The sequence below is a fragment of the Rhea americana genome, unplaced genomic scaffold (assembly GCF_003343005.1).
Source record: "Rhea americana isolate MKP2758 unplaced genomic scaffold, rheAme1 scaffold_522, whole genome shotgun sequence".
Taxonomy (NCBI): domain Eukaryota; kingdom Metazoa; phylum Chordata; class Aves; order Rheiformes; family Rheidae; genus Rhea; species Rhea americana.
Genome location: NW_028186671.1, coordinates 22266 through 43532, shown reverse-complemented (window position 1 = coordinate 43532; position 21267 = coordinate 22266). Strand labels below are relative to the sequence as shown.

Genomic DNA, 21267 nt, shown 5'->3' with positions numbered 1-21267 from the left:
GCGCCCCGGTGCCCAGCGCCGCCGCCGACCCCCAGGCGCAGCTGGAGGCCGACAAACGGGCCGTCTACAGGTGACGCCTCTTTTTTTTCGCCCTTTCCCTCCTAGTTTTTGCAAAAACAACGGGTTTCTTTTTTTCTTCTTCTTTTTTTTTGCTTTTCTGCATGATGCCTTTTTTTTTTTTCCCCCTGTCGGGCAGGAGGTTTCTTTATATTTTCTTTTTCTATCTTCCTCTTTTTTATAAGTAGCACCCTGGGTGCAAAATAAAAGATGCACCAAAGCCCTGGGAGGATGCATCACCCACATGCGTTCTTGGGGCAGCATGGGGGGGGGAGAGGAAACAACCCCTTTCCACCCCAAATGACCAAAAAAGCCCAGAAGCCCCCCAAAAACTATCACTTTTGGGTTACAGCATGTGCCAGGCTTGATTTTTGCCTCAAGCAACTGTCTTGCCCCAAATTGGAGCCGCGAGCATCTATTTTGGGCAAAAAAATCCACCCTACCCAGGAAAGTGAAATAAAAAATTGCAGGTTTTTTGCATCCCGGCAAGAATTGCTGCTGTTTGACCAAGAGGCTTAACCAGGCTTTAATAATACACACGTCGCTCCAAAACTGGGGCAAATTCTCTCTGAATTGGGCCACGTGGGAGCTGATCAGCGCCACCGGGACTTCTTGGCCGTGAGGGATGAAATGACCAAACTCCAAATTTCTGCAAACGGCGCGAAAGAGCAAATCTAGCCGGCCTGGAAAGGAGAGCAAAGAAAATAAACCCAGCGGAGAAATGCGAGGAGTTATCCAGAGYGCGTTGCAAGTGGACTTGTGAGGGAATGTTCCCCCGAAGAGACGGAAATAATTCTCCAGAGACGTAGAAAAAAATAAAGGAAAAAAAAAAGCCTTTTTGCCATGTTTGCCGGATTGCAACCTAGTGGATTTTTTTTTTTTTTTTTGCAAATTGCATTTTTTTTGCGAATATCATTTTTTTTCCTTTTTTTTTTTTGCAAATTGCATTTTGGGATTTTTTTAAAATTTCTATTTATTTTTGCGAGTTGCATTTGTGGCAAATCGCATTCGTTGCAGGCTGTGCTTTCTTCACAGCCCGTAGGCAGCCGGGACACTTTTAATACCAGGCTGCCTTTACCGTGGCGTTCACCGGGGTGACTTCGGAGAACCCTGAATTTGCAAACGGGCAACAGCCCTTATTCCTTTGCACTGATTTTTTTTTCCCCCTTAAAAAAACGTGCGAATCGGGACCGGGCAGCATGTCCCCCCCCCACTTCCCACCGCTGGGCTTGCAGGCAGAGCGCTGCTGAATGTGCAAAATTAGACCATTAGAGGAATTCATTTCTCTTTATTAGCCCGTGTCAAATCCTTTTTATTAGCGGCTGCCAACGACCTCTCTCCTGCAGGAAAATGTCAGGCGGGTTCAGCCCTTTTATTTGTTCGGCGCCAGCGAGGATCAAACTCTCCCCAAATCCACGCCGGCGAGATTTATTTCCGATGGCTGGAGAGGGGGGAAAGGAAGGGGTGAGCGCCCGACTCCCGGTCTTGCAAAACCACCTTTTGCAAAACCCTCATTTTCTAGCCCCAAATATCTTTTCTGGCAAAAATCCTGCTTGCCTGCAAGTTAGGAAACATCGTGGTGTTTTACTTTATTTTTTCCTCCCATTCATAACTATATATATACATACATACATATATATGTATATATATATACACACACACACACATACATACATATATATATATTTTTTTCTTTTTTTGGGGGGGGGGGGATCCCAATCCTGTGGCAGACCTGGGTTTCGCTGCTCCTTGAACACCACTCTGCCTCTGGGACCTTGGTCCTCTCCCTTAACCTCGCTGTGCGTCTGCCTCAATTTTTTTCCCTTATTTTTTCCCAAAGCAAACCCCAAATTTCTTCCCTTGCGTCATGCCACCCTCAACCTCCGCGTCCTCTTCGCCGTGGGTGCTGCTCCAACCTGAACCGGCGGTGGCTGAGGGCTAATAAATCCCCTCAGCCGGGTTAAAAAAAAAAAAAAATCCCTCTTTTCTGCCCCAGTTCGGGGCCGATTTGCCCCTCTCGTTCCTGACCGATTGAGGGGCTGCTGAAACGGCGGCCGGGTTCGCGTGCCGCAATAATTCAGAACACCACCTGGAATTTGCCTTTCATATCCCTCAGCTAAGCCGCTGCCTAAATTAACGACCACTGAGGCTTTTTTTTCTTTTTTTTTTAATTTTTCCTCATTTTTTTTCCCTCCTTCCCTCCGTTTTCTGCTCCGGGCTCAGCGAATCTTGCATTAAACTGGGATCAGGCGAGATTAGGCTATAATATGCTGCAGTATTAGTGGCTGCAAATGAAGATTTAGCCAAGGGTTTAACCCCTTCGACAGCCTCCAGCTCGGCCCCGGCTAATCTGGTGGGGTCGAGGAAGTGTCCGACAGCCGGCTTTTCAGCAGCAAAAATGCAACTGCCCTGAGGAAATGCAAGTTGGCCTGAAATGGCAACCCCAAAACGTTGTGCATGCAAACATGTGCGATTTAAATCCTAATTATTTCATGGTTGGCGCGTGGGAAATTGTGGGTGCAAATCACGACACGGGCAATTTCTTCCGCTTTCGCTCCTGGCTCCCGCTTTGCCGTTCCACCCCAAAATACGACTTGCTGTGGAAACCGCTTTTGGACTTTGCTACGGGAGTGGGGTAGGGAGAAAAAAAAGGGGCTTAGGCGTTTTCGGCGAGGTCTCCTGCCCAAATTTATTCTTTAGATTAACCACCATCGTGCACCTTGCGCTCTGTTGTCTCCAGCGCTGGGAATAAGCTGCGAGGTTGCTTTTTGGATGCAAACCCTAGTCCCGTGACATCTCAGTTGGATTTGACTGAAATGGAGGAGAAGCATAAACGTGGAAAACGAGGAGAAAGAAATCCCCATGGTGGAAAAGTTATGCAGAAAGGGAGAGATTGGAAGAGATCATCAGCCCCTCCTCTGGGCCAAAAAAGACTTTTTTCCCCATACTTATAATACTTCTAATACCGTTTCATATTACCAGCACCCCTGATATAATGCCACGGTGAACACTCAGGGGTGTTATTTTAGGGGTCATCATCCTGAAGAGAGAAAGCGATCTCCCAAATCCCACTGCTCATGCAAGGAGTAACTGGGGTCCAGTGGCTCTGGCCATTGGGGAACAACCTGTGCAGCAGCATTTTGCATTTCTTGCCTCCAAGTCACCAGAAATATTCCCGTTTTAAAAAAACTGCACGCACGGAGAGGGTTGATTTCATTTAGGGTTGCACTAATGGGTAGGCTTTGTGTTCTTCCCATGCTTGGTTGGATGTACGTTTATATTTTAGATTGCATTGATTTAATATTGTGATTGGAGGGGAGTTCTGAAGATTGCAAGCGTATTTTGGAAGAGGGAGCTCTGGACGATACATGTGAAGAAGTGGCTTTTTTGAGGGTGTTTCTTTTATTTCATATGCAATCACAGATCTGCTCGATGGCAGTGCAGAGCCCTGCGCGGGAGCAGCAATGCACAAAGCCACAGGCAAATAGAAGTAGCAGTCCCTTCCCATGCGACATCTCAAACTGGCCCACATTTTGGGGTGAAGTGGGCCATCCTGGAAGGAGTATTGCTCTTGATGGGCTGTTAGGTGGTCAACGTGGATTTAGGGCTCATGGTTTTGGGTGCACAAGGCATGAGGAGCTTTCTGGATTCTTTGTGGAGTCAGTCATCATGGAGTTCAGTCCCAGGACAGATGCTGGGGTCCAAAATGAAAAAAAAAATGGAAGAGAGCATGAAATGTAAAAATGGAGGAAAACACAAAATGCAAAGACCGAGGAGAGCACAAAATGCAGAGATGAAGGACAGCACAAATGCAAAGGTAGAGGAGAGCACCAGAGGAAGTCCCTGCTCTGATGATGCCCAACCTCCAGGATTTCCCCCAGGATATCCCCCAAGGTGTAGCAGAGCGAGGTGGCCTTCTCCCAGCAGAAAATACTGCAGAAGTGCCCTGATGCGGTGGTGCAACCTTTCTGTGGGCTTTCAGTACGATGCAGAAAAGTGCCCAGCATGTCTGGAGGGGAGGATGAGGCATTTCTCTTTTGGGGGAGGGGGGTTTCACCTTGCRGGGAAAAGATCTGACTGGATTCACGTCCAGCTCTGGTGCGTCTTCAGGGGATCAGGCTTAATTTCAGTGCTTGCTTGGAAGGGTGAGGTTTGCATGGTCGGGATCTGGCAGCATAGGCAGGTGTGCGGGGCTGTCCCGTAGCATTAACGGAGGCCCCCCTCTCACCTCCTCAGGCACCCACTCTTCCCGCTACTGACATTGCTCTTTGAGAAGTGTGAGCAGGCGACGCAGGGCTCCGAGTGCATCACCTCGGCCAGTTTCGACGTCGACATCGAGAACTTCGTCCACCAGCAGGAGCAGGAGCACAAACCTTTCTTCAGCGATGACCCTGAGCTGGACAACCTGGTAAACATGGGATGGTGGTTGCCAGAGGCTTTTTGTGTGTGTGCTTTATGGGGCACAAGCAGGTAGAGAATGAATTATGGGGGATCACCCCTTGGACAACATCTTGGAGGTCCACATGGCTGCTCTGAGTGCTTATAAACCTCTACATACTCCAAATTTATAGCATTGGCTTCATTGGTGCTACTCTCAGTAGACCTCACTATACATTCTCCATCATTTTCTCCATAAAAGCCTAGCAGAAATGGACTCAATCCCATTTGTATAGTAGTTTTCCTCGCAAAAGCTGCAGGGTCAAARCATTGTATGAGAACTGGTAAGCCTGTAGGCTGATTTGTACCCCAGGCATGAAGGAATTAGCCCTGYTCTTCAGTGCAACATAAACCATCATATAGTTGGTTAGTTTGTTGGGTTGGTTGGTTTGGGTTGAGTTGGGTTGGTTGGGGTGATTGGTTGGATTGGATTGGGTTGGTTGGTTGGGTTGGCCATCAGCTCAGCTCACCTGCAGTGCTGCAGAATGGATGTGTTTGTCTCCAAGAAATAGGACAAAATGAGACCTTTTCTGAAAAGAGAGATACATGTCAATGGTTTGGGCAATTTTACCAATGTTTTCTTGGTCAAACTAGGTCTAACATCCTGCCATCTCAGCTCAAGCCCTGGGCACTCTGTGAGCACATTTTAAGGTCTTTGAGGTCTTGAAACTCTTCCATGCTTTACGSCTGCTGCCAGTTTGCAAGTCAAGGAGGTCTTGAAACTCTTGCAGCTCTTATGGCTGATTTCAACTTGTGGAGGGGGTTTAGCGAGATCTTGAGTTCGAGACCAGCTCAGTGGAGCTATCACCAGTGTGGGGGTACAAACCAAGCCCCCTACTTCCAAATTACAGGGTGTGCAAAGCCTCATTTGCAAAAGCCAAAGTCATTTTGCGAAGGCTGATAGACAAAAACAGAAGCTGTTCTGAGACAAAGTGAAGGCGTCAGAACCTTCTTGAAGGCCAAGTCAATGTTACGGGTGTAAAACAGATCAATAAGGAAGAAGAATTATTTATGGGTGCTGCTTGGAAGATGCTCAAACCAAGAGCCTRGAATATTTATTACTTTGTATACCTAAAAGCTGGCCCAAATTTGAATGACATTACAGTAAAGAGCTTAGAGGAAGGCCTARGTAGTGGAGAGCAGGAAAAGCCCGGTGTGGCCAAGTCAGGGACAACCTAAAACATGAAAACGCAACATGTGTTTTGGGAAAGGCAGTGTAGGATTTTGAGCAAAAAACACACCAACCATTGAGCAAAAAAACCCCATGGCATTAAATAAGATTAAAATAGGTCCAACGATACGGCAAGGATGGAGGGATGCTGGAGCTGGCCAAAAGTCTAAACTTCTGGGGAGGAAAACCTATTTCCATCTATAGCAGGGTCTATTTTGACTCTTTTCTGGTGGTTTCTCTTAGAAAAACCCATCGATTGTGTTGTCCGGGCCTGAAATACTCTGTTTGGGAGCAGCTCTCCTGGTTGCTGCCGAGGTTAAATCCACCCATGGCGGGTTGCATGCAGCAGGCTGCTGGACCTAAAAAGGGGAAAATCTGCCCCGGGTTGGCACTAGCTCAATGTAGCCAACCCATTTGAGAGCGGTCGCGACCTGCTGGCCAAAATCCGTGCTATCCGACTTGATTTTTTTTTTCCAAACGTCGACAGCTCCCCGGGAAGGGGCCGCCGCAGCTCATGGCGAAGCGGCGCCGAAAAGGCCAGCGGCGTTAGCGATCATTAGAATAAGAGTCATGTATTCCTCGCAGCCGAGATGCACATAATTAGAAATTAGAAAAAGGTCAGATCTCCCCATTATCAACTCAATCAGCTGCTGAGTGCCACACAGTCAATTAATTCAGCATCTGTATTTTTTACAACCCCGTGCACGTACTCCGTCCGACTGTAACTCTTTATCCGGACAGATATACGRCGCAGCGGAGCAGGGACATAAAATGAGACCCTAAGCAAATGAGCTGAGATAATTGAGAGATTTATTTTTGAGACGTCGATGTGGCAGGTCGTCTTGCCTTTGCCCTTGAATAGTGACTTTCATGGCTGTGACCGCCGGGGCGATGAGGAGGATGCGGATCTGTCCCGCTGCCCCCCGCACGCCGAGGAGGAAAAGAAAGCAAAACGAGCAAAAAAAAAAAAATAGAAGAAAAAAGTTTTTTTTGGTTTTCTTTTTCCTGGCGTTTGCAAACCGCGAGAAACGCCGTCCCCCTCCCCGCGGCGGAGCCGGCGGCCGGGGCTCGGTTTTCGGGGAGCTGTTTCCAGACCTCGGCGACTAACAGTTTGTAAAGATGACCACTAAAATTTGCAAGTTGAAAAACACCCTTTGAAATGCAAAGACGTTTTGTTACATAAAACCGGCTTTATTGCCCCGGAGTGAATAGCTGAGATTTTATATATTATGCAAGATTTCAAACAGCGGCTGTAAAACTTAAGGTTTCAGCTCCACGAGAGGAATGGTTTATGTGTAAATTTTTTAACATTTATGGGGTACGTTTTAATGAGGCCCAGGCTTTGCACCAGCAACAGCTTATGACGGTGTTGCGGCCCCATAATCTTGTTATTTCGAAAGAGTGGCCTGCTGAGGATAGAAAACCCACACTTTTCCATCCGGGTCTTTGGGTCCAATTTCTTGGGGGCATTTCCCAGAAAGGCAACGGTTAATTATTGTGAATTTTCACCAGGTGGGACTGCAGGGAAATTCTGTCTGGGGAGAGCGAAAGAAATCTGCAATTTCCGCCATGGAGATGGATTTTGGTGGAAATCTTTACTTTTTTTTTTTTCGCCCGGCAAGCTAAAAAAAATTAGGCTTTTGTGTGCGTTAATTAAACTGGTGGGCGCTGGACCCGTCTTTTCCCTCTTGTTTAGATGGTGAAGGYGATCCAGGTGCTGCGCATTCACCTCCTGGAGCTGGAGAAGGTGAACGAATTGTGCAAGGACTTTTGCAACCGCTACATCACCTGCCTCAAAACGAAGATGCACAGCGACAACCTACTCAGGAACGACCTCGGCGGGCCCTACTCGCCCAGCCAGGCCTCCCTCAACCTCCACCCCCAGGTAACGCGCACCCGCGGCTTCGCCGTTTCGCCCCGGTGGCATCCCATGAGCGGTGGAATTTAATTAAAAAAAAGGAAAAGTTGATAATTAAAAAAAAAGACCCCTATCCCACTCATGCAATTCAATGGGGGTTATTATTCCTTATTTGGCATGGGTTGCGTTGAGCAACGCTCGCAAAACCCAACSCCGATACTCACTGCTAAGCCATTCCTACTTAAAATAAATAAATAAATAAATAATCCGATAAATCAAGGTTTATTTGCAGGGGGTTGAATCCGAGGAGCTTCGGGCAGGTTGGATGGGAACCATGAGAATTTTGTGTTGGTGCCCTGCAAAAATCTTGCAAGGAAATGCTATTTTTTTTTGCTGTAGAGCAGAAATGCTGCTTTTCCCTCCGCTTCTTTTGCCTTGTATTTTTGCTGTGATATTTTTTGTGTAATGACCAGATTTGCCCAAATAATATAGAMTGGGACTGCATAGCGTTAGCAAAATGCTGATTTGCATAAATAACGGACGGCAAACTTGGCGCACGGGCCATAGCTTGGCGAGCCAAACTGGTGGCACGTCCAGTGCGAGTGGGAAGGTAGGTGGAAATGCTGCAAAAAAAGGATTAAAAAAGAGCAGCAAATTGCTCCAGGGATGCTGATCCAGCCAAAAAAAAAAAAAAAAGCCCAAAATATGGCCAAAGCAAGTGGCACCAGGGGACGAAATCCCCAAACCTTCTCTCCGGGTGGAGATTCCCAAGGGGGTTTGGCAGCGATGTGTCCCCAAAACGCCAGGTCAACCGTGACGTTTCGTTTCGTTTTCTTTCCTCGAAACAGCCGGAACATCCTCAGATGTTTTCTTCCCGTCTTTTTAAGGCATTTTGAGGCTAAAGAGTCGTTTCGGGCCGCTCAGCTCTGCCGAATGCGAAAGTCCTGCAGCGACGCTACCGGCCTCTTGCTGCCAGGAGAGGGGGAAAAAAAAAAGCCAAAAAAGAAAGAAAAAAAAAGTTTTATTTCTTATTTGGGTTCCCGGAAGGAGCCAAACCTCTTCGTCATTGATCTAAAAACCCGGGCCTCTCTCGATTTTCCCCTYGTCTCGAGAAACGGACTTCTTATCCCTCCGCCGCTTTTATTGTGGCGTTCCCTTATGATCAGAATTAGCGAGACGGCGGCATAAAAGGGAGCAATAATTGCTCGACGAGCATCTCGTTTGTAATTTATTAGTTTCTATTATTGCGGGTCGCCATGGCAACCGCTCGCATCCAGGGCGATGAGAGAGATGTTAGATAGGAGCCGATGAAGCTCCGAGTCCCAGCAAATGGAGATGCCCGGTTTTATCAGTAATTTTCCCGAAAATAATAAGTGAGGAGTTAATGAGATGGAAAGCCGTCCTGTGGCTATTGTGAATTTTCTTTCTTTTTTTTTTCTTCCCTTCTTTTTCTTTTTTTCCTTTTTTCTTTTTCCTCCCTCCTCCTTCCTTAAAAGTGTTGCTCTAATTAGAATGCGTCGGTCAGGAAAAGTAATGAGGATTTAGCGGCTCACAAAGAGGTGGGGATCGTATCAGAAAATTAGCACGAGCCTTCGGAAAAAATATCAGCCCCGGGGAGCAGCGCTGAGTGCCCTCGCTCCCGGTGTCTCCCATTTCGCCGGCGCCGTTTCGTATGGGGACGGAAAGTCGAGAAACCGGAGCGAGACTTGGAGACTGGTTGGGAAATCAGAGAAAATGGGGAGACTCCGGATTCGTGTGTTGCCTTGTATCGGAAAGGTTTCGGCAAAAATGGGCGACGGGAGCCAATGCCGCCACGCTTGGATGGGGAGGACATTTGGATGGTGATAATAAAGGCAGCAAAACTGTGGCTAGCACCCGAGTGCTTCAAATCCTCGAATATCCTTGAGTTTGCATGGAAAAAGCTTGAGAAAAAAAAATGGCTTGAAATGCTTTTTATCGTTAGCATCGAATACGTCTTAAAAGCTGGGGATCTTCCAGAGATGCCGTCACATGATCAGGATTTAAAAATGGCAAAGGGGACGACTTTGCTAATTCTCGTCCTATTAATCTCCTGCTGAAGGGAAGTAAAAAGAGCTAAGTGGCCGCTAATTTCCGAATTTAAAAAAAAAAAAGCCTAAAGGCTGGAAATGTGATTAATAGCGATCAATGAAGTTTCTTAGCAAATAGCTTTTTTCAAGGGTATTTATATCGCTTATGTAGCAATCATCCTGCGGGACTGACTGGTCGCAAAAGTGAGTTGTTTCAGGTTTTTTTGCAAAGTTTTTGACCATCTGACAGCATGCTTGAAAAAAACTCGGGCTACTTGATAACCCAACATCGACTGTGACGGCGGCGAAAGCTTGCAAAATGTCGTCGCGGGAGAACCGCTGCTGGGTTTCCCCGGGGTCTCCAAAAAGGACGACTCGTGGCCCGGCATTAATTCAGGCTTTGCGCGATGACGGGGAGAAAAAAAAAAGCGGGAATTACTGGCCTGAACTGGAAAGATGCTGCCCGTTGTGAGGAAAAGCCCAGTAATTTCTGCCGCGAGTGAACGCAAGGTGCAAAATTTATGTGGCTTCGCGGGTGACTCTAGGAGTTGGCCAACTTCAGGCGGGAAGTTGAGTTTTTCCTTTCCCCAAGCCTTCTGTTACCTGCCAGACATGTTTTACCTCATTTTTCGGATTACTTTCTTATTTTGCCCCCTACTTTGTTCTGCAGAGGATTTAGCTTCTCCATTGCAGCTCAAGGACTTAGGATGTGCAGCCTAACCTCTCCTCATTCAGCAATTCCCAATATTTTGCTCTTTTTCTCGCTGTTTTTCCTCTTCAGTTTGTCTGCTCCATGGGGCTCTTCCTCTCCCTTGAGTCCTCCTCGGGCACTTTGTAACTCCGTTACATCGTTTAATGAATATTTTCCTGCTTTTTCGGACAAGTGGAGGAGAGAGCTGCTTGTATGGTGGAGACCAACTCATCTGTTGGAAGCCAGGTCAGCTCTCCTGGGACACCAAAGGGTGCTTCAATGCTCCTGACATTGCTTTGCTTGCAAGGGAGAACCACCCCGAAGCCCATCCCCATTGCTCCATGCGGTAATCGGAGCACCGCCGAAGGCTTATTCGGATTAAATTTTCTGGGTTTTGGCTCCCATTTGGAGCCAAGCAGTAGGTCTTGTGGAGATCAGAGGTGTTTTCTGCACAAATTTTCCTTGTCTTGCACCCAATTCTAATCCCAGTTGTAGGCGAATGGCCTGGGTTGGATCGGCCTGATTTAAGGCAGCTTTTTCCTTCTCGACCTTAATTTATCCAAGTTTTGCTTTGTCGACAAGTCTTCATTTTCTGTGTTCCTTCAAGCCAACATTTCTTCATCCCTTTCCACCCATCCATCCATGCGGAAAGGAGCCTTCTCAGTCCTTTGGCCCACGTTCAAGCCTGGCCGGCTCTTCTTGGCAGATGTGCAATTTTTTCCCCAATATTTTAACTCACACACAAATAAATTGCATGGAGTTAGGAAGAGTTTTTATGTATCTATGGGCCCCTCAAAAATAAATGATTGTCTTACAAAGAGCCAGCAGAAGGATGTTAGTCCACGTCTGAGCACTTGGTTGTCGACACTCATCTTCTTTCGAAAGAGGGGTTTTTTTTATGCCAGGCGACATGGACGAGATTGCCTTTCTCATTAAAGCGCCTTTTAATTTGGACAAACGGCGTTTTGCCGTAGAGCTGTGGAAGGTGCCAAGATGGATCTACAGAGACACCTAGTGACACATGTTTTATACTGAAGTGTCCAAGTTGCCAGAAACATTTCAACTTCTTTGAGACCTTCATCTTAAAATACGAAATGTTTTCCAACGCGACGGAATAGCAAGCGTAGCAGAAGTTGGCCGGTGTTCATGACCAAATGTCTTTAGGACGTGAACCATATCTTTTTATACTCCGTGGAGATCTATCTGTATTTATTTTACTGCAGAGCCTCCACTTCGGTTGGGTCTCCCTGGTTTTAAGTTGCTGGGAAGACAGAACAGCGTCCTGCAGTGAAAGCATGGAAATACCATAAATTTCTCTCATTTCCTTTTGTTATAATTCCTAATACTCTGCCTTTTTTTTTGCCTGCCATCGAGCCAGTGTTTTGGCACAGTTCTGCACTATGTCACCAAAATGTCTCTCTGGATGGTCATATCTCCTTGAGAAATCGTGGTGTACCTAGATGGGAGCACCTGGAGATGGGAGTTTCTCCTTCCAGCRTTTGGATCATCCCCTAAAAATTTCTTCCAAAAACAGTCTTCTGGAAGCCTCTCTTCTCGGGCGAATTGTAGAAAAATGAGATGGGAGAGGAGCGCTGGAGGCCGACCCGAAGCTCTGGTTGCTCCCAGTTGCATTTTGCAGTTTCCTGAGGAACATAACATGGTTTTATATAAACATTTAAGTATTTCCACACTGTTCGTCATGTTGCAGCTTGGAGGCTTTGCAAAAGCTCCTGGGTTTTGGTTTCCTTATGCTGAGGATGCCTCATTTTTTCAGACCACACCAAGAAATGCCAGACCCAAAAAAAGGATTTATATTAAAAAAAAAAAGGTTTCTTTGGTGTGCTTATCATTTGTTTTGCTGGTGTTGTGGGTGGYGAAAAGCACAGCCAGTATTTTCATTTCAAAAGGTGTGCAGGTAAATCACAGTTTGTTCATAACTGCTGCATGGGAGAAAAAAATATTTTAAAAAAATGGTGAGGAAAATGTTTGCTCTGGATCCAAAAAAAGCACCAAAAAGGGCCACTTTTTTCCCCCCAGCAATAGGAAATGCTATTTCTAAATCCCCCCCCCCTCCGCTAAATGACGCGCCGTCCTCCTTACCCCGGCATCCTTCGCTACAAAATTAACGGCTTTGTGCGCTCAAAATTACTGTCTTTTGTTTTATTGCAAGGGAAAAAGAAGAACTACTTTTTTTTTTTTTTTTTTTTTACTGCTCTGATTTTCCGGTGTTGCTGCCTCTTGGAAAGAGGCTGGAGGAATCCTTGTTCCTTAACCCAAGAAATACGTTTCTCAAATGCATGCATGCAAATGAATTTCAAATTGAATAAACTGGTGAACGGGAGAATGGGGAGCTCCTTGGGTTGGCGTTTTGTTCGACCGGGAGACGCTGGGGAAAAAGCGAAGCCGAATGGGAAAAATGAGTATTAAAAAAAAAAGAGGGGAGTGGAGATGAAGAAATCCTAATTTTATTACTTACAATGCGTGCGGTTTTATCTCCGTCGCAGCTGGGCAAATTAGAGATGTATCGCTATCTTGGGCTTCTTCTGAAATGATAATTGCATAAATATCACTGGCATAACGCACAAAAAAAATAAATCCTACACATCTGGGATGTGCCTTGCTGGCACCTATCCGCCTGTCTCCTCCTGCTGCGGCACCGTTCCCTTCCAAAATACCCGATTTTATCATGAAATACTCAACTAATCCTTCCATTCACGCTTTTCCCAATTGCCGCTCAGGTGCAAAAGCTAACGTTATGGCGCCGGGGGGAAGAAAAATCCCTTTTTTTTTTGGCAAAACGTTCCTTAATGGCAGTGGGAGTGATGGCAAATAGGGATTTATTATGGCTTGCTTGTTGCTTGTTTTGGCGTTGTGTTTTTTGCATTTAAAAAAATTAATTAAAAAAAATTTGTATATATATATATATATATTTGATTCCTGCCCCGCAGGAGATGCTGCAGAGCTCGCCCGCGGCGTTGCCGGCTGCCTCCAACCCACCGCCGGGCATCGTGGTGCCGGCGGCCGCCCTGCCGCCGGGCAACCTCGCCATGAGCGCCGGAAGCTCGCCGGCTGTGCCAGGTATTTTTGTGAAATGGGGAAATCTGGAAATTGTTTTTTTTTTTTTTCCCCACCGTTTCCCATCCACGAGCCCCTTTTTTCCCCCTCCCGCAGGCGGAGGAGCCCTGTACCAGCCCGTGACGATGGTGACGTCGCAGGGCCAGGTCCTCGCCCAAGCCATCGCCCCCGGYGCCCTGCAGATCCCCAACGCCCAGGTAAGACCAAAAAAAAAAAAAAATCCCCAAAAAGCTTCCAATTTCCCTTTCCTGGCATTTTTGCAGTTGCAGAGATACTAGTGGCTTCTAAAACAAGCAGGAATTCACGGACGCATTTCCCACTTTAGGGCAAAAATTAATTAAAAGAGCGCAAACACCTGGGCAGTGCCCAGGCACTGCTGCACTGCAGCTGTGGGAATTGTGATAATAACCAATTTATCAATAAATTCAATCCTCAGATGGTGCCAAAATTTTAATTAGCAAGGAAGGCTAATTAACTCTGTCTGCAAAGCTCACTTTGGGGGTCATTCCCCACTTTTTTTCTCCTGATGCCTGCAAAGCCCCCCCTTTTTTTGTGTACAGATTGAAGGGAAATGGAGTGATTTCTCACTTTAGGCAGCGGCGAATTGGCCAAGGAGCTGTGCCAAAACACTCCAGCGAAACAGAGCAATAAGTAAATGTATCTGGGCCATTACCCGGAGGTATCCAGCAAACTTGCGGCAGTGAATGGGCCAAAATTCTCAAATTTCCCCAAATGGCCAAATTGAAGCATTGGCGTGTTGTGCAATGGGAAACACCAGAGTGGAAAGCGCAGATTTGCCAAGGGGTTAATAAACCTGCAAGTGATGGTTTGGAAAATCAGCTCTGTCTTTTGGGGATTTTTCTTTTCTTTTTTTTCTTTTTCTTTCTTTTTTTTTTTTTAGCTGAAAGGGTTTTCCTCCGTAGCTGCGTGTCCCAACTGGTCATGGCATTGGCACCATGGTTTGGTCTGGCCCTGCTGCTGGCGGGCAGAAAGCAAATCATCCAAAAAAGGTGCTCCAAATGCCAAAAACCAGAAGTAAAAAGTGGGCAAATAGCAGAGGAGAAGGGCTCGAATGCAAATTTGGGGAAAAAAAATGACCGAACCCCCGGGATCATCCTTTCCCCTGGCCGGCGCCTGCTCTCGGTAGCGATGCCTTTCCGGTTTTGCGCTCAGAGCCCTCTTTGGGGCCGTTTTGCCCACTTTTGGCTACGACTCAGGCGTGCATCTCGCTGGCAGGTGAACCTGGATCTCACCTCGCTCCTTGACGGCGAGGACAAGAAGTCCAAGAACAAGCGGGGCGTCCTGCCAAAACACGCCACCAACATCATGCGCTCATGGCTCTTCCAGCATCTCATGGTGAGGACCGCGGCYGACATCGCGGCCCCCGACGGGGCGATTTTTAGGCTGACGGGGAAAAAAAGATGCCTGGTGGGGCTGTAATTTGTCCCACTTCAGGGCAAACCTGGGTGGGTTTGATACAAAAGCTGACCTTGCGGGCACTCCTGGGTTTATCCCGTGCCCTTGGCCGGCCCTGCAGGAACAAATTGAAATGCAAAATTGGCCTACTTTACCGTTTTGGCAGTGCGCAGATGCCTGGCAAGCTGGAGGGTGCAAGGAGCCCGCTGGCCTGGGACAGAGGCGTACAGGTGGGAGTAGGACAAAAAACTTAACCCCTCACCCTTTTGAACATAATCAGGGTGAAAAAAGCTCAGATGCTGATTGCGTGTACCGAGGCATCGTTGAGTTCAACGGTGTGCCAGGACCTTGCAGGAATCAGCTGGGATTTTTTTTTTAAGAGAAATTCCAGTTGGATTTGCACTGCCGGAAAGCTTTGGCCCCACTATATTCTTGTGAAGCATCTGGAAAAATAGGTGGGGRAAAAAAAAGCAGCATTGGGTTGAGCTGGGAGCACCAAAGACAGTTGCCGATAGTTTTGCAAGACTTTCTGTAAATGAGTGAGGGAGCCCCCATGGTACTGAGTGTTTTCAGTATTCCAGATGGCTAAATTCAGTATTTCAAGTTGCCTGTGTTACCAGTGGAGATAAAGATCCTTCCATAAGGTCCTTTAGTGAGAAGGACGTGGTGGAGCCTCATCGCCTGGGCATGGTCGTGCACTGATTCATAGGGTCTTAGTCCTGCCAGAAGAGCAAAATTTCAGGTCTCTGCTAGGTCTGAGCATCTAAAAATGAAAAACAATAGTCTGAAAGGGTCAACATGAGGAAGATCATGGCTTGGAGGTTGTCCTGAAGATTCCTGCAGCTGATTGAGTACTTCTTGCCATTTCTCATGGAAAATTTTGGATTGACTGAACCCAGGACCAGAGAGTCACCGTGTTGCATGGCCATCTCACACTGCTGCCATCCTTCTCCCACACCATGCCAGTGTTTCAGAGGGCCTGGTTGCAGTTTTGGCACTATAGAAGAGGATCCAGAAGATCAGAAGCTRGTTCCTTCCAGGTGCCCTGTCACATGAGATGGGATGGAAAAGAAGAAGAAAAAAAATCATTCTTCYTCCAGCAGAGGTGTGGCATTGGGATAGGCTCCACCCTCCCACTAGTCCTTACTGCTAACACGTAGTTGGGCTTCCCGCTAAGGTATCTCCAGCTTAAATTACTCCACAATCCTGCTGGAAACACTTCCTTAGGCTGAATATTTTCTCATAGCTTTCTTGCAAGAGAGCCTAAAAACCACTTTTCAGATTTACCCGGGCACCACTTTGCCAGGCAACTTTTGGCTGGTTGGGACGATGAGCGGCGTTGGCCTGGGGTTCCGGGAAACGAAAGTGGGCTGGCTTGTGTGAAATTTTGGGTTCAAAACCGAGAATTTTAGAACAATATTGCATTTTTTTTTCCCAGTGGAATTAGAAAACTTTGGGAAAATCACTAAGATTAGTGAAAATTTTTCCATTACTTCAAGAACAGCGCTAAGGGTGCCAGGGAAACGGTGGGATGCTTGGCCACCAGTCAAGACTTACATCTTGCAAATGGGTAAAAAACCATCCGACTTTTGGGGAGAGAGGGTGACAAATGAAATAACATGGATTTTTTCATTTCCGGAGCTGCCGTTTCTCCCCGTGGGGGTGTAACGTTGCTGCCGTCTCTCTTCTCCCAGCACCCGTACCCGACAGAGGACGAGAAGCGGCAAATCGCAGCCCAAACCAACCTGACGCTCTTGCAAGTCAACAACTGGTGAGTGCGGTCTGTGGTGCGTGACATGCAGTTGGGACCTTTTTCTTCCCAGTTTTGGACAGTTGTGAGGCCTCCTCTGTGCACAGTGTGGCACAAATCACTGACTCCCTCTAAGTCCCCTGAGAGAGAGAGAGAGAGCGCTTAAAAATACTGCCCTTCTTATTTTGGGTATGCAACGTTACACCAGATACACAAGAGCATTCTCATGGCCCCGTTGCATAGCTGAAAATGCAGCCTTAAAGTCGCTTAAACCCAAAATACGGGACAAGTTTTGCAATTTATTTAGCCTCTGCGTAAGGCATTGTGGGATACGAGATGGAGCTCGGGTTTATTTAAGGTGTTAAATTGTTGGCGTTCATTCACGATGACTCAGTGCCCTCTCCTGGCCAGCCTGAGATGTAGCAGCCAATATTTTCCTGCTGCGATTAATAGCTGGAAAAATCAGTGCAATGATAGAACACACCACAAATAAATGAAGCAGGGTGAAAACATGGCTTTCTGGGCTGCCCTGCCACTTTTCCRAAAGGTTTTATATTCTGATTTATTAAATTTTTATAATGACTGTGATGATTATTAGAGTGCTCGCTGCTGTTGTGGCTAACTCCCTGCCCGCTCTTCTCTCCTGGAAAGGTTTATCAATGCCCGTAGACGCATCCTACAGCCCATGCTTGACGCCAGCAACCCAGACCCAGCCCCGAAAGCCAAGAAAATCAAATCKCAGCACCGGCCCACTCAGCGGTTCTGGCCCAACTCTATTGCCGCTGGGGTCTTGCAGCAGCAGGGTGGCAACTCAGGGACGAATCCTGATGGTAAGGATGGCCTGGGGCACCCAGCTTGGCCCACCGTGTGTACAGTTATGACTTGAAGTTGGTAATTAAGGGTATCTMGAATCCTTGATCAAACTCACTAAGAGATCTTGTCACAAATGGTGGAGGAGCCTATGAGGAAGGGTGTCTGCTGGAYCTTGTCCTTACCAACAGAGAGGGACTGGTTAGAGATGTGAAGGTTGGGGGCAGCCTTGGCTGCAGTGACCATGAGATGGTGGAGTTCAGGATCCCGCAGGAAAGAACTAAGGCAACAAGCAGGATTTCAACCCTGGACTTCAGGAGAGCGGACTTTGGGCTCTTCAGAGAAGTACTTGGAGGAATTTCATGGGTTAAGACCCTAGAAGGAAGAGGGGTCCAGGAGAGYTGGCTAGTAGTCAAACATCACTTCCGCCAAGCTCAAGAGCGATGCATCCCTATGAGTAAGAAGTGCAGCAAAAGGGGCAGGAGACCTGCATGGGTGAGCAAGGAGCTCCTGGCCAAACTCAGAGAGAAGAAGAAATTACACAGAATGTGSAAGAGGGGGCAGGCTACTTGGGAGAATTATAGGAATGCAGTCAGAGTATGTAGAGATGCTGCGAGGAAGGCTAAGGCCCTGTTGGAATTGGGTCTGGCAAGGGATGTTAAGGAAAACAGGAAGGGCTTCTTCAAATACATCAGCAGCAAGAGGAGGACTAGGGAAAATGTGGGCCCACTACTGAATGGGGCRGGGGCCCTGKTGACAARGGAYMCAGAGAAGGCAGAACTACTGAATGCCCTRTTTGCTTCAGYCTTCACTGCTAAGGGCAGCCCTGAGGAATCCCGGAGACTACATGCAAGAGAGAAAGTCTGGAGAAGGGAAGAYTTTGCTTTGSTTGAGGAGGATAGGATTAGAGACCTTCTGGGCAGGCTAGACATCCACAAATCCAKGGGCCCAGATGAGATGCACCCMCAGGTACTGAGGGAACTGGCGGATGTTGTTGCCAAGCTGCTCTCYGTCATATTTGAAAGGTCCTAGAGAACTGGAGAGGTGCCTGAGGACTGGAAGAAAGCTGATGTCACTCCAGTCTTCAAGAAGGGCAAGAAGGAGGACCYAGGCAACTRTAGGCCAGTCAGCCTCACCTCCATCCCTGGTAAGGTGATGGAACAGCTCATTCTGGATGYCATCTCCAGACATATGGAAGAGAAGACGGTGATCAGGAGTAGCCAGCATGGATTCACCAAGGGGAAATCCTGCTTAACCAACCTGATAGCCTTCTATGATGGAATGAGTGGCTGGGTRTATGAGGGGAGGGCAGTGGACGTTGTGTACCTTCACTTCAGCAAGGCTTTRTACTCTATCTCCCATAACATCCTCCTAGATAAGCTCTGGAAGTGTGGGCTAGACGAGTGGACAGTGAGGTGGATTGAGAACTGGCTGAAAGGCAGAGCTCGGAGGGTCATCATCAGTGGCGTGGAGTCCAGTTGGAGGCCTGTGGCTAGTGGCGTCCTCCAGGGCTCAGTACTGGCTCCCATCCTGTTCAACTTCTTCATCAACAACCTGGATGAGGGGATGGAGTGCCTCCTCAGCAAGTTTGCTGATTATACCAAGCTGGGAGGAGTGGCTGACACACCAGAGGGCTGTGCTGCCATTCAGAGAGACCTGGACAGACTGGAGAGTTCGGCAGAGAGGAACCTCGAGAGGTTCAGCAAGGGCAAGTGCAGAGTGCTGCACCCTGGGAGAAATAACCCTAGGCACCAGTACAAGCAGAGGGCTGACCTTGTGGAGAGCAGCTCTGCAGAGAAAGACCTGGGAGTGCTGGTGGATGACAAATTGACCATGAGCCAGCAATGTGCCCTTGTGGCCAAGAAGGCCAATGGTCTCCTGGGGTGCATTAGGAAGAGTGTTGCCAGCAGGTGGAGGGAGGTGATCCTGCCGCTCTACTCGGCCCTGGTGAGGCCACATCTTGAGTACTGTGTCCAGTTCTGGGCTCCCCAGGACAAGAGAGACGTGGAGCTACTGGAGAGAGTCCAGTGTAGGGCTACGAAGATGATCAGAGGGCTGGAGCACCTGCCCTCTGAGGAACGGCTGTGAGAGCTGGGCCTGTTTAGCCTGGGGAAGAGAAAACTGAGGGGGGATCTTATCAAGGTGTATAAGTATCTGAAGGGAAGGTGTCAACGGGATGGGGACAAACTCTTTTCAGTTGTCCCATGCAAGAGGACAAGAGTCAATGGGCAGAAATTGAATGACACGAAGTTCTGCCTGAATGTGAGGGGGAATTTCTTCACTGTGAGAGTGATGGAGCACTGGAAGAGGTTGCCCAGAGAGGCTGTGGACTCTCCTTCTCTGGAGATATTCAAGCCCTGCCTGGCTGCAACCCTGTCTACCATGCTCTAAGTGACCCTGCTGAGCAGGGAGATTGGACTAGATGATCTCCAGAGGTCCCTTCCAACCTTACTGATTCTATGATCTGCATGAGAAGGGTCTTCCATTTGGCTGTCACAAGAACATTGCCAAAGGAGCCCTTGTGCAGCAGCATCATGGCCTGGGCATCTGGCCCACCACTGGAATGTCCCTTGAGACAGGATATTTGCTCAGGAATCGCCCCAACATTGGGCATCACGTTGGAGATCTCTCAAGAAGCTAGGGAGAGTGAGGAGAGAGAAGGAGAAGAGAGCAGAGAAGAAGATGAAGAGAGAATCTGAGAGAAGAGGGAAGATGAGCGATGAGAGGAAACTAGACAAGATGGGAAGAGAGAAGATGAAGATACAAAGAAGCGAGAGACTAGAAGATGAAGATGGAGAGAGATGAAGATGATAGGCAGAGATGAAAAGATGAAGACGAAGAGGAGAGAAAAGATGAAGAGATGAGACAAGAAGAGACGAAAAACAAGTTGAAGAGGAGAAGCTGAAAAGATGAAGAGATGAGACAAAAGAGATGAAGAGAAGATGAAAAGATGAAGAGGTGAGTAGAAAAGATGAGAAAGATGAAAGAAAATGAAGAGATGAGAGAAGCTGAAGAGATGAGTTGTGAAGCTACAAGAGAGATGAAGAGAAGAGAGAAGAAAAGGTGGAAGGAAAAGATGAAGAGAAGGGAAGATGAAAGAGAAGATGAAGACAGAGAAAGAGAGAAAAGAGATCAGAAGGAGCTAGACAAAACAAGAGATGAAGAGTAGACGAGGAACAGAAGAGGAGAACAGGAAAGAAAATAGGGCTTCCCACTTGGGGTCATACAGGCACGGGGGTGGCGAATTTGTGTGTTTCCTCTTTTTTATATGAGCAGCAGGGCATTCTTTTAACTTTTTTTGGTATTTTTCTTTTCGCTGCAGGCTCCCTCAGCATGGACAACCTGCAGCCCCTCTCCTCGGCCACGGCCACCATGGCCATGCAGCAGGCCATGCTGGCGGCCCATGATGACTCCCTCGACGGCACTGAGGAAGAGGAGGACGAGGAGGAGGAGGAAGACGAGATGGAGGAGGACGACGATGAGGAAGAGCTGGAGGAAGAGCCCGGCGGTGCCCTTGGCTTGGACCATAGTGACTCACTGGAGTAGCGAGGCGCCCGCTGCGCTGCGAGGAGGATGCCCGCCCCCAAACCCGCTGGGAAAGGAGACAAAATGGGGGGGAAAAAGAGATTTTTAGGAAAGAAAAAAAGAACAAAAAAGCTAATTTCAGCCCCCTGTGAATGCCCTGCRGGGGGACAACAGGAATGCACCGGGCTCTGCTCTGACCCGTCGGCTTATTTAAGTGAAGGACACGTTTACAAGGCACATATTGTGGCCATCTTTTTCTTTTTCTTTTTTTTCCCTCYTTTTCCTCGATAAAAAAAGCACGTCCATCCGGCAAGCGGTTTCAACCGCGATGGCTGCTCCTGTATAATGCTGGTTTCTCCCCCACTGCCACCAGCTCTGGTCCCACCACTTTGATTTCCTGGTGCAGAAGGACAGATGCCTTTTTTTTTC

General features: G+C 47.8%; 1 protein-coding gene across 1 annotated transcript in view; it reads left to right on the top strand.

The window, feature by feature from the left end:
• Positions 1-21261, top strand: part of PKNOX2 (PBX/knotted 1 homeobox 2) — a 62361-nt gene extending 41100 nt beyond the window's left edge. Inside the window, exons 6-14 of the mRNA XM_085318146.1 lie at positions 6-70; positions 4294-4465; positions 7362-7550; positions 13211-13340; positions 13434-13534; positions 14574-14693; positions 16448-16524; positions 17155-17333; positions 20636-21261. Coding sequence (XP_085174272.1) covers positions 6-70; positions 4294-4465; positions 7362-7550; positions 13211-13340; positions 13434-13534; positions 14574-14693; positions 16448-16524; positions 17155-17333; positions 20636-20859 — 1257 coding nt within the window. The 3' untranslated portion in view covers positions 20860-21261. The remainder of the gene's footprint in view (positions 1-5; positions 71-4293; positions 4466-7361; positions 7551-13210; positions 13341-13433; positions 13535-14573; positions 14694-16447; positions 16525-17154; positions 17334-20635) is intronic.
• The last annotated feature ends 6 nt before the right edge of the window (positions 21262-21267 follow it).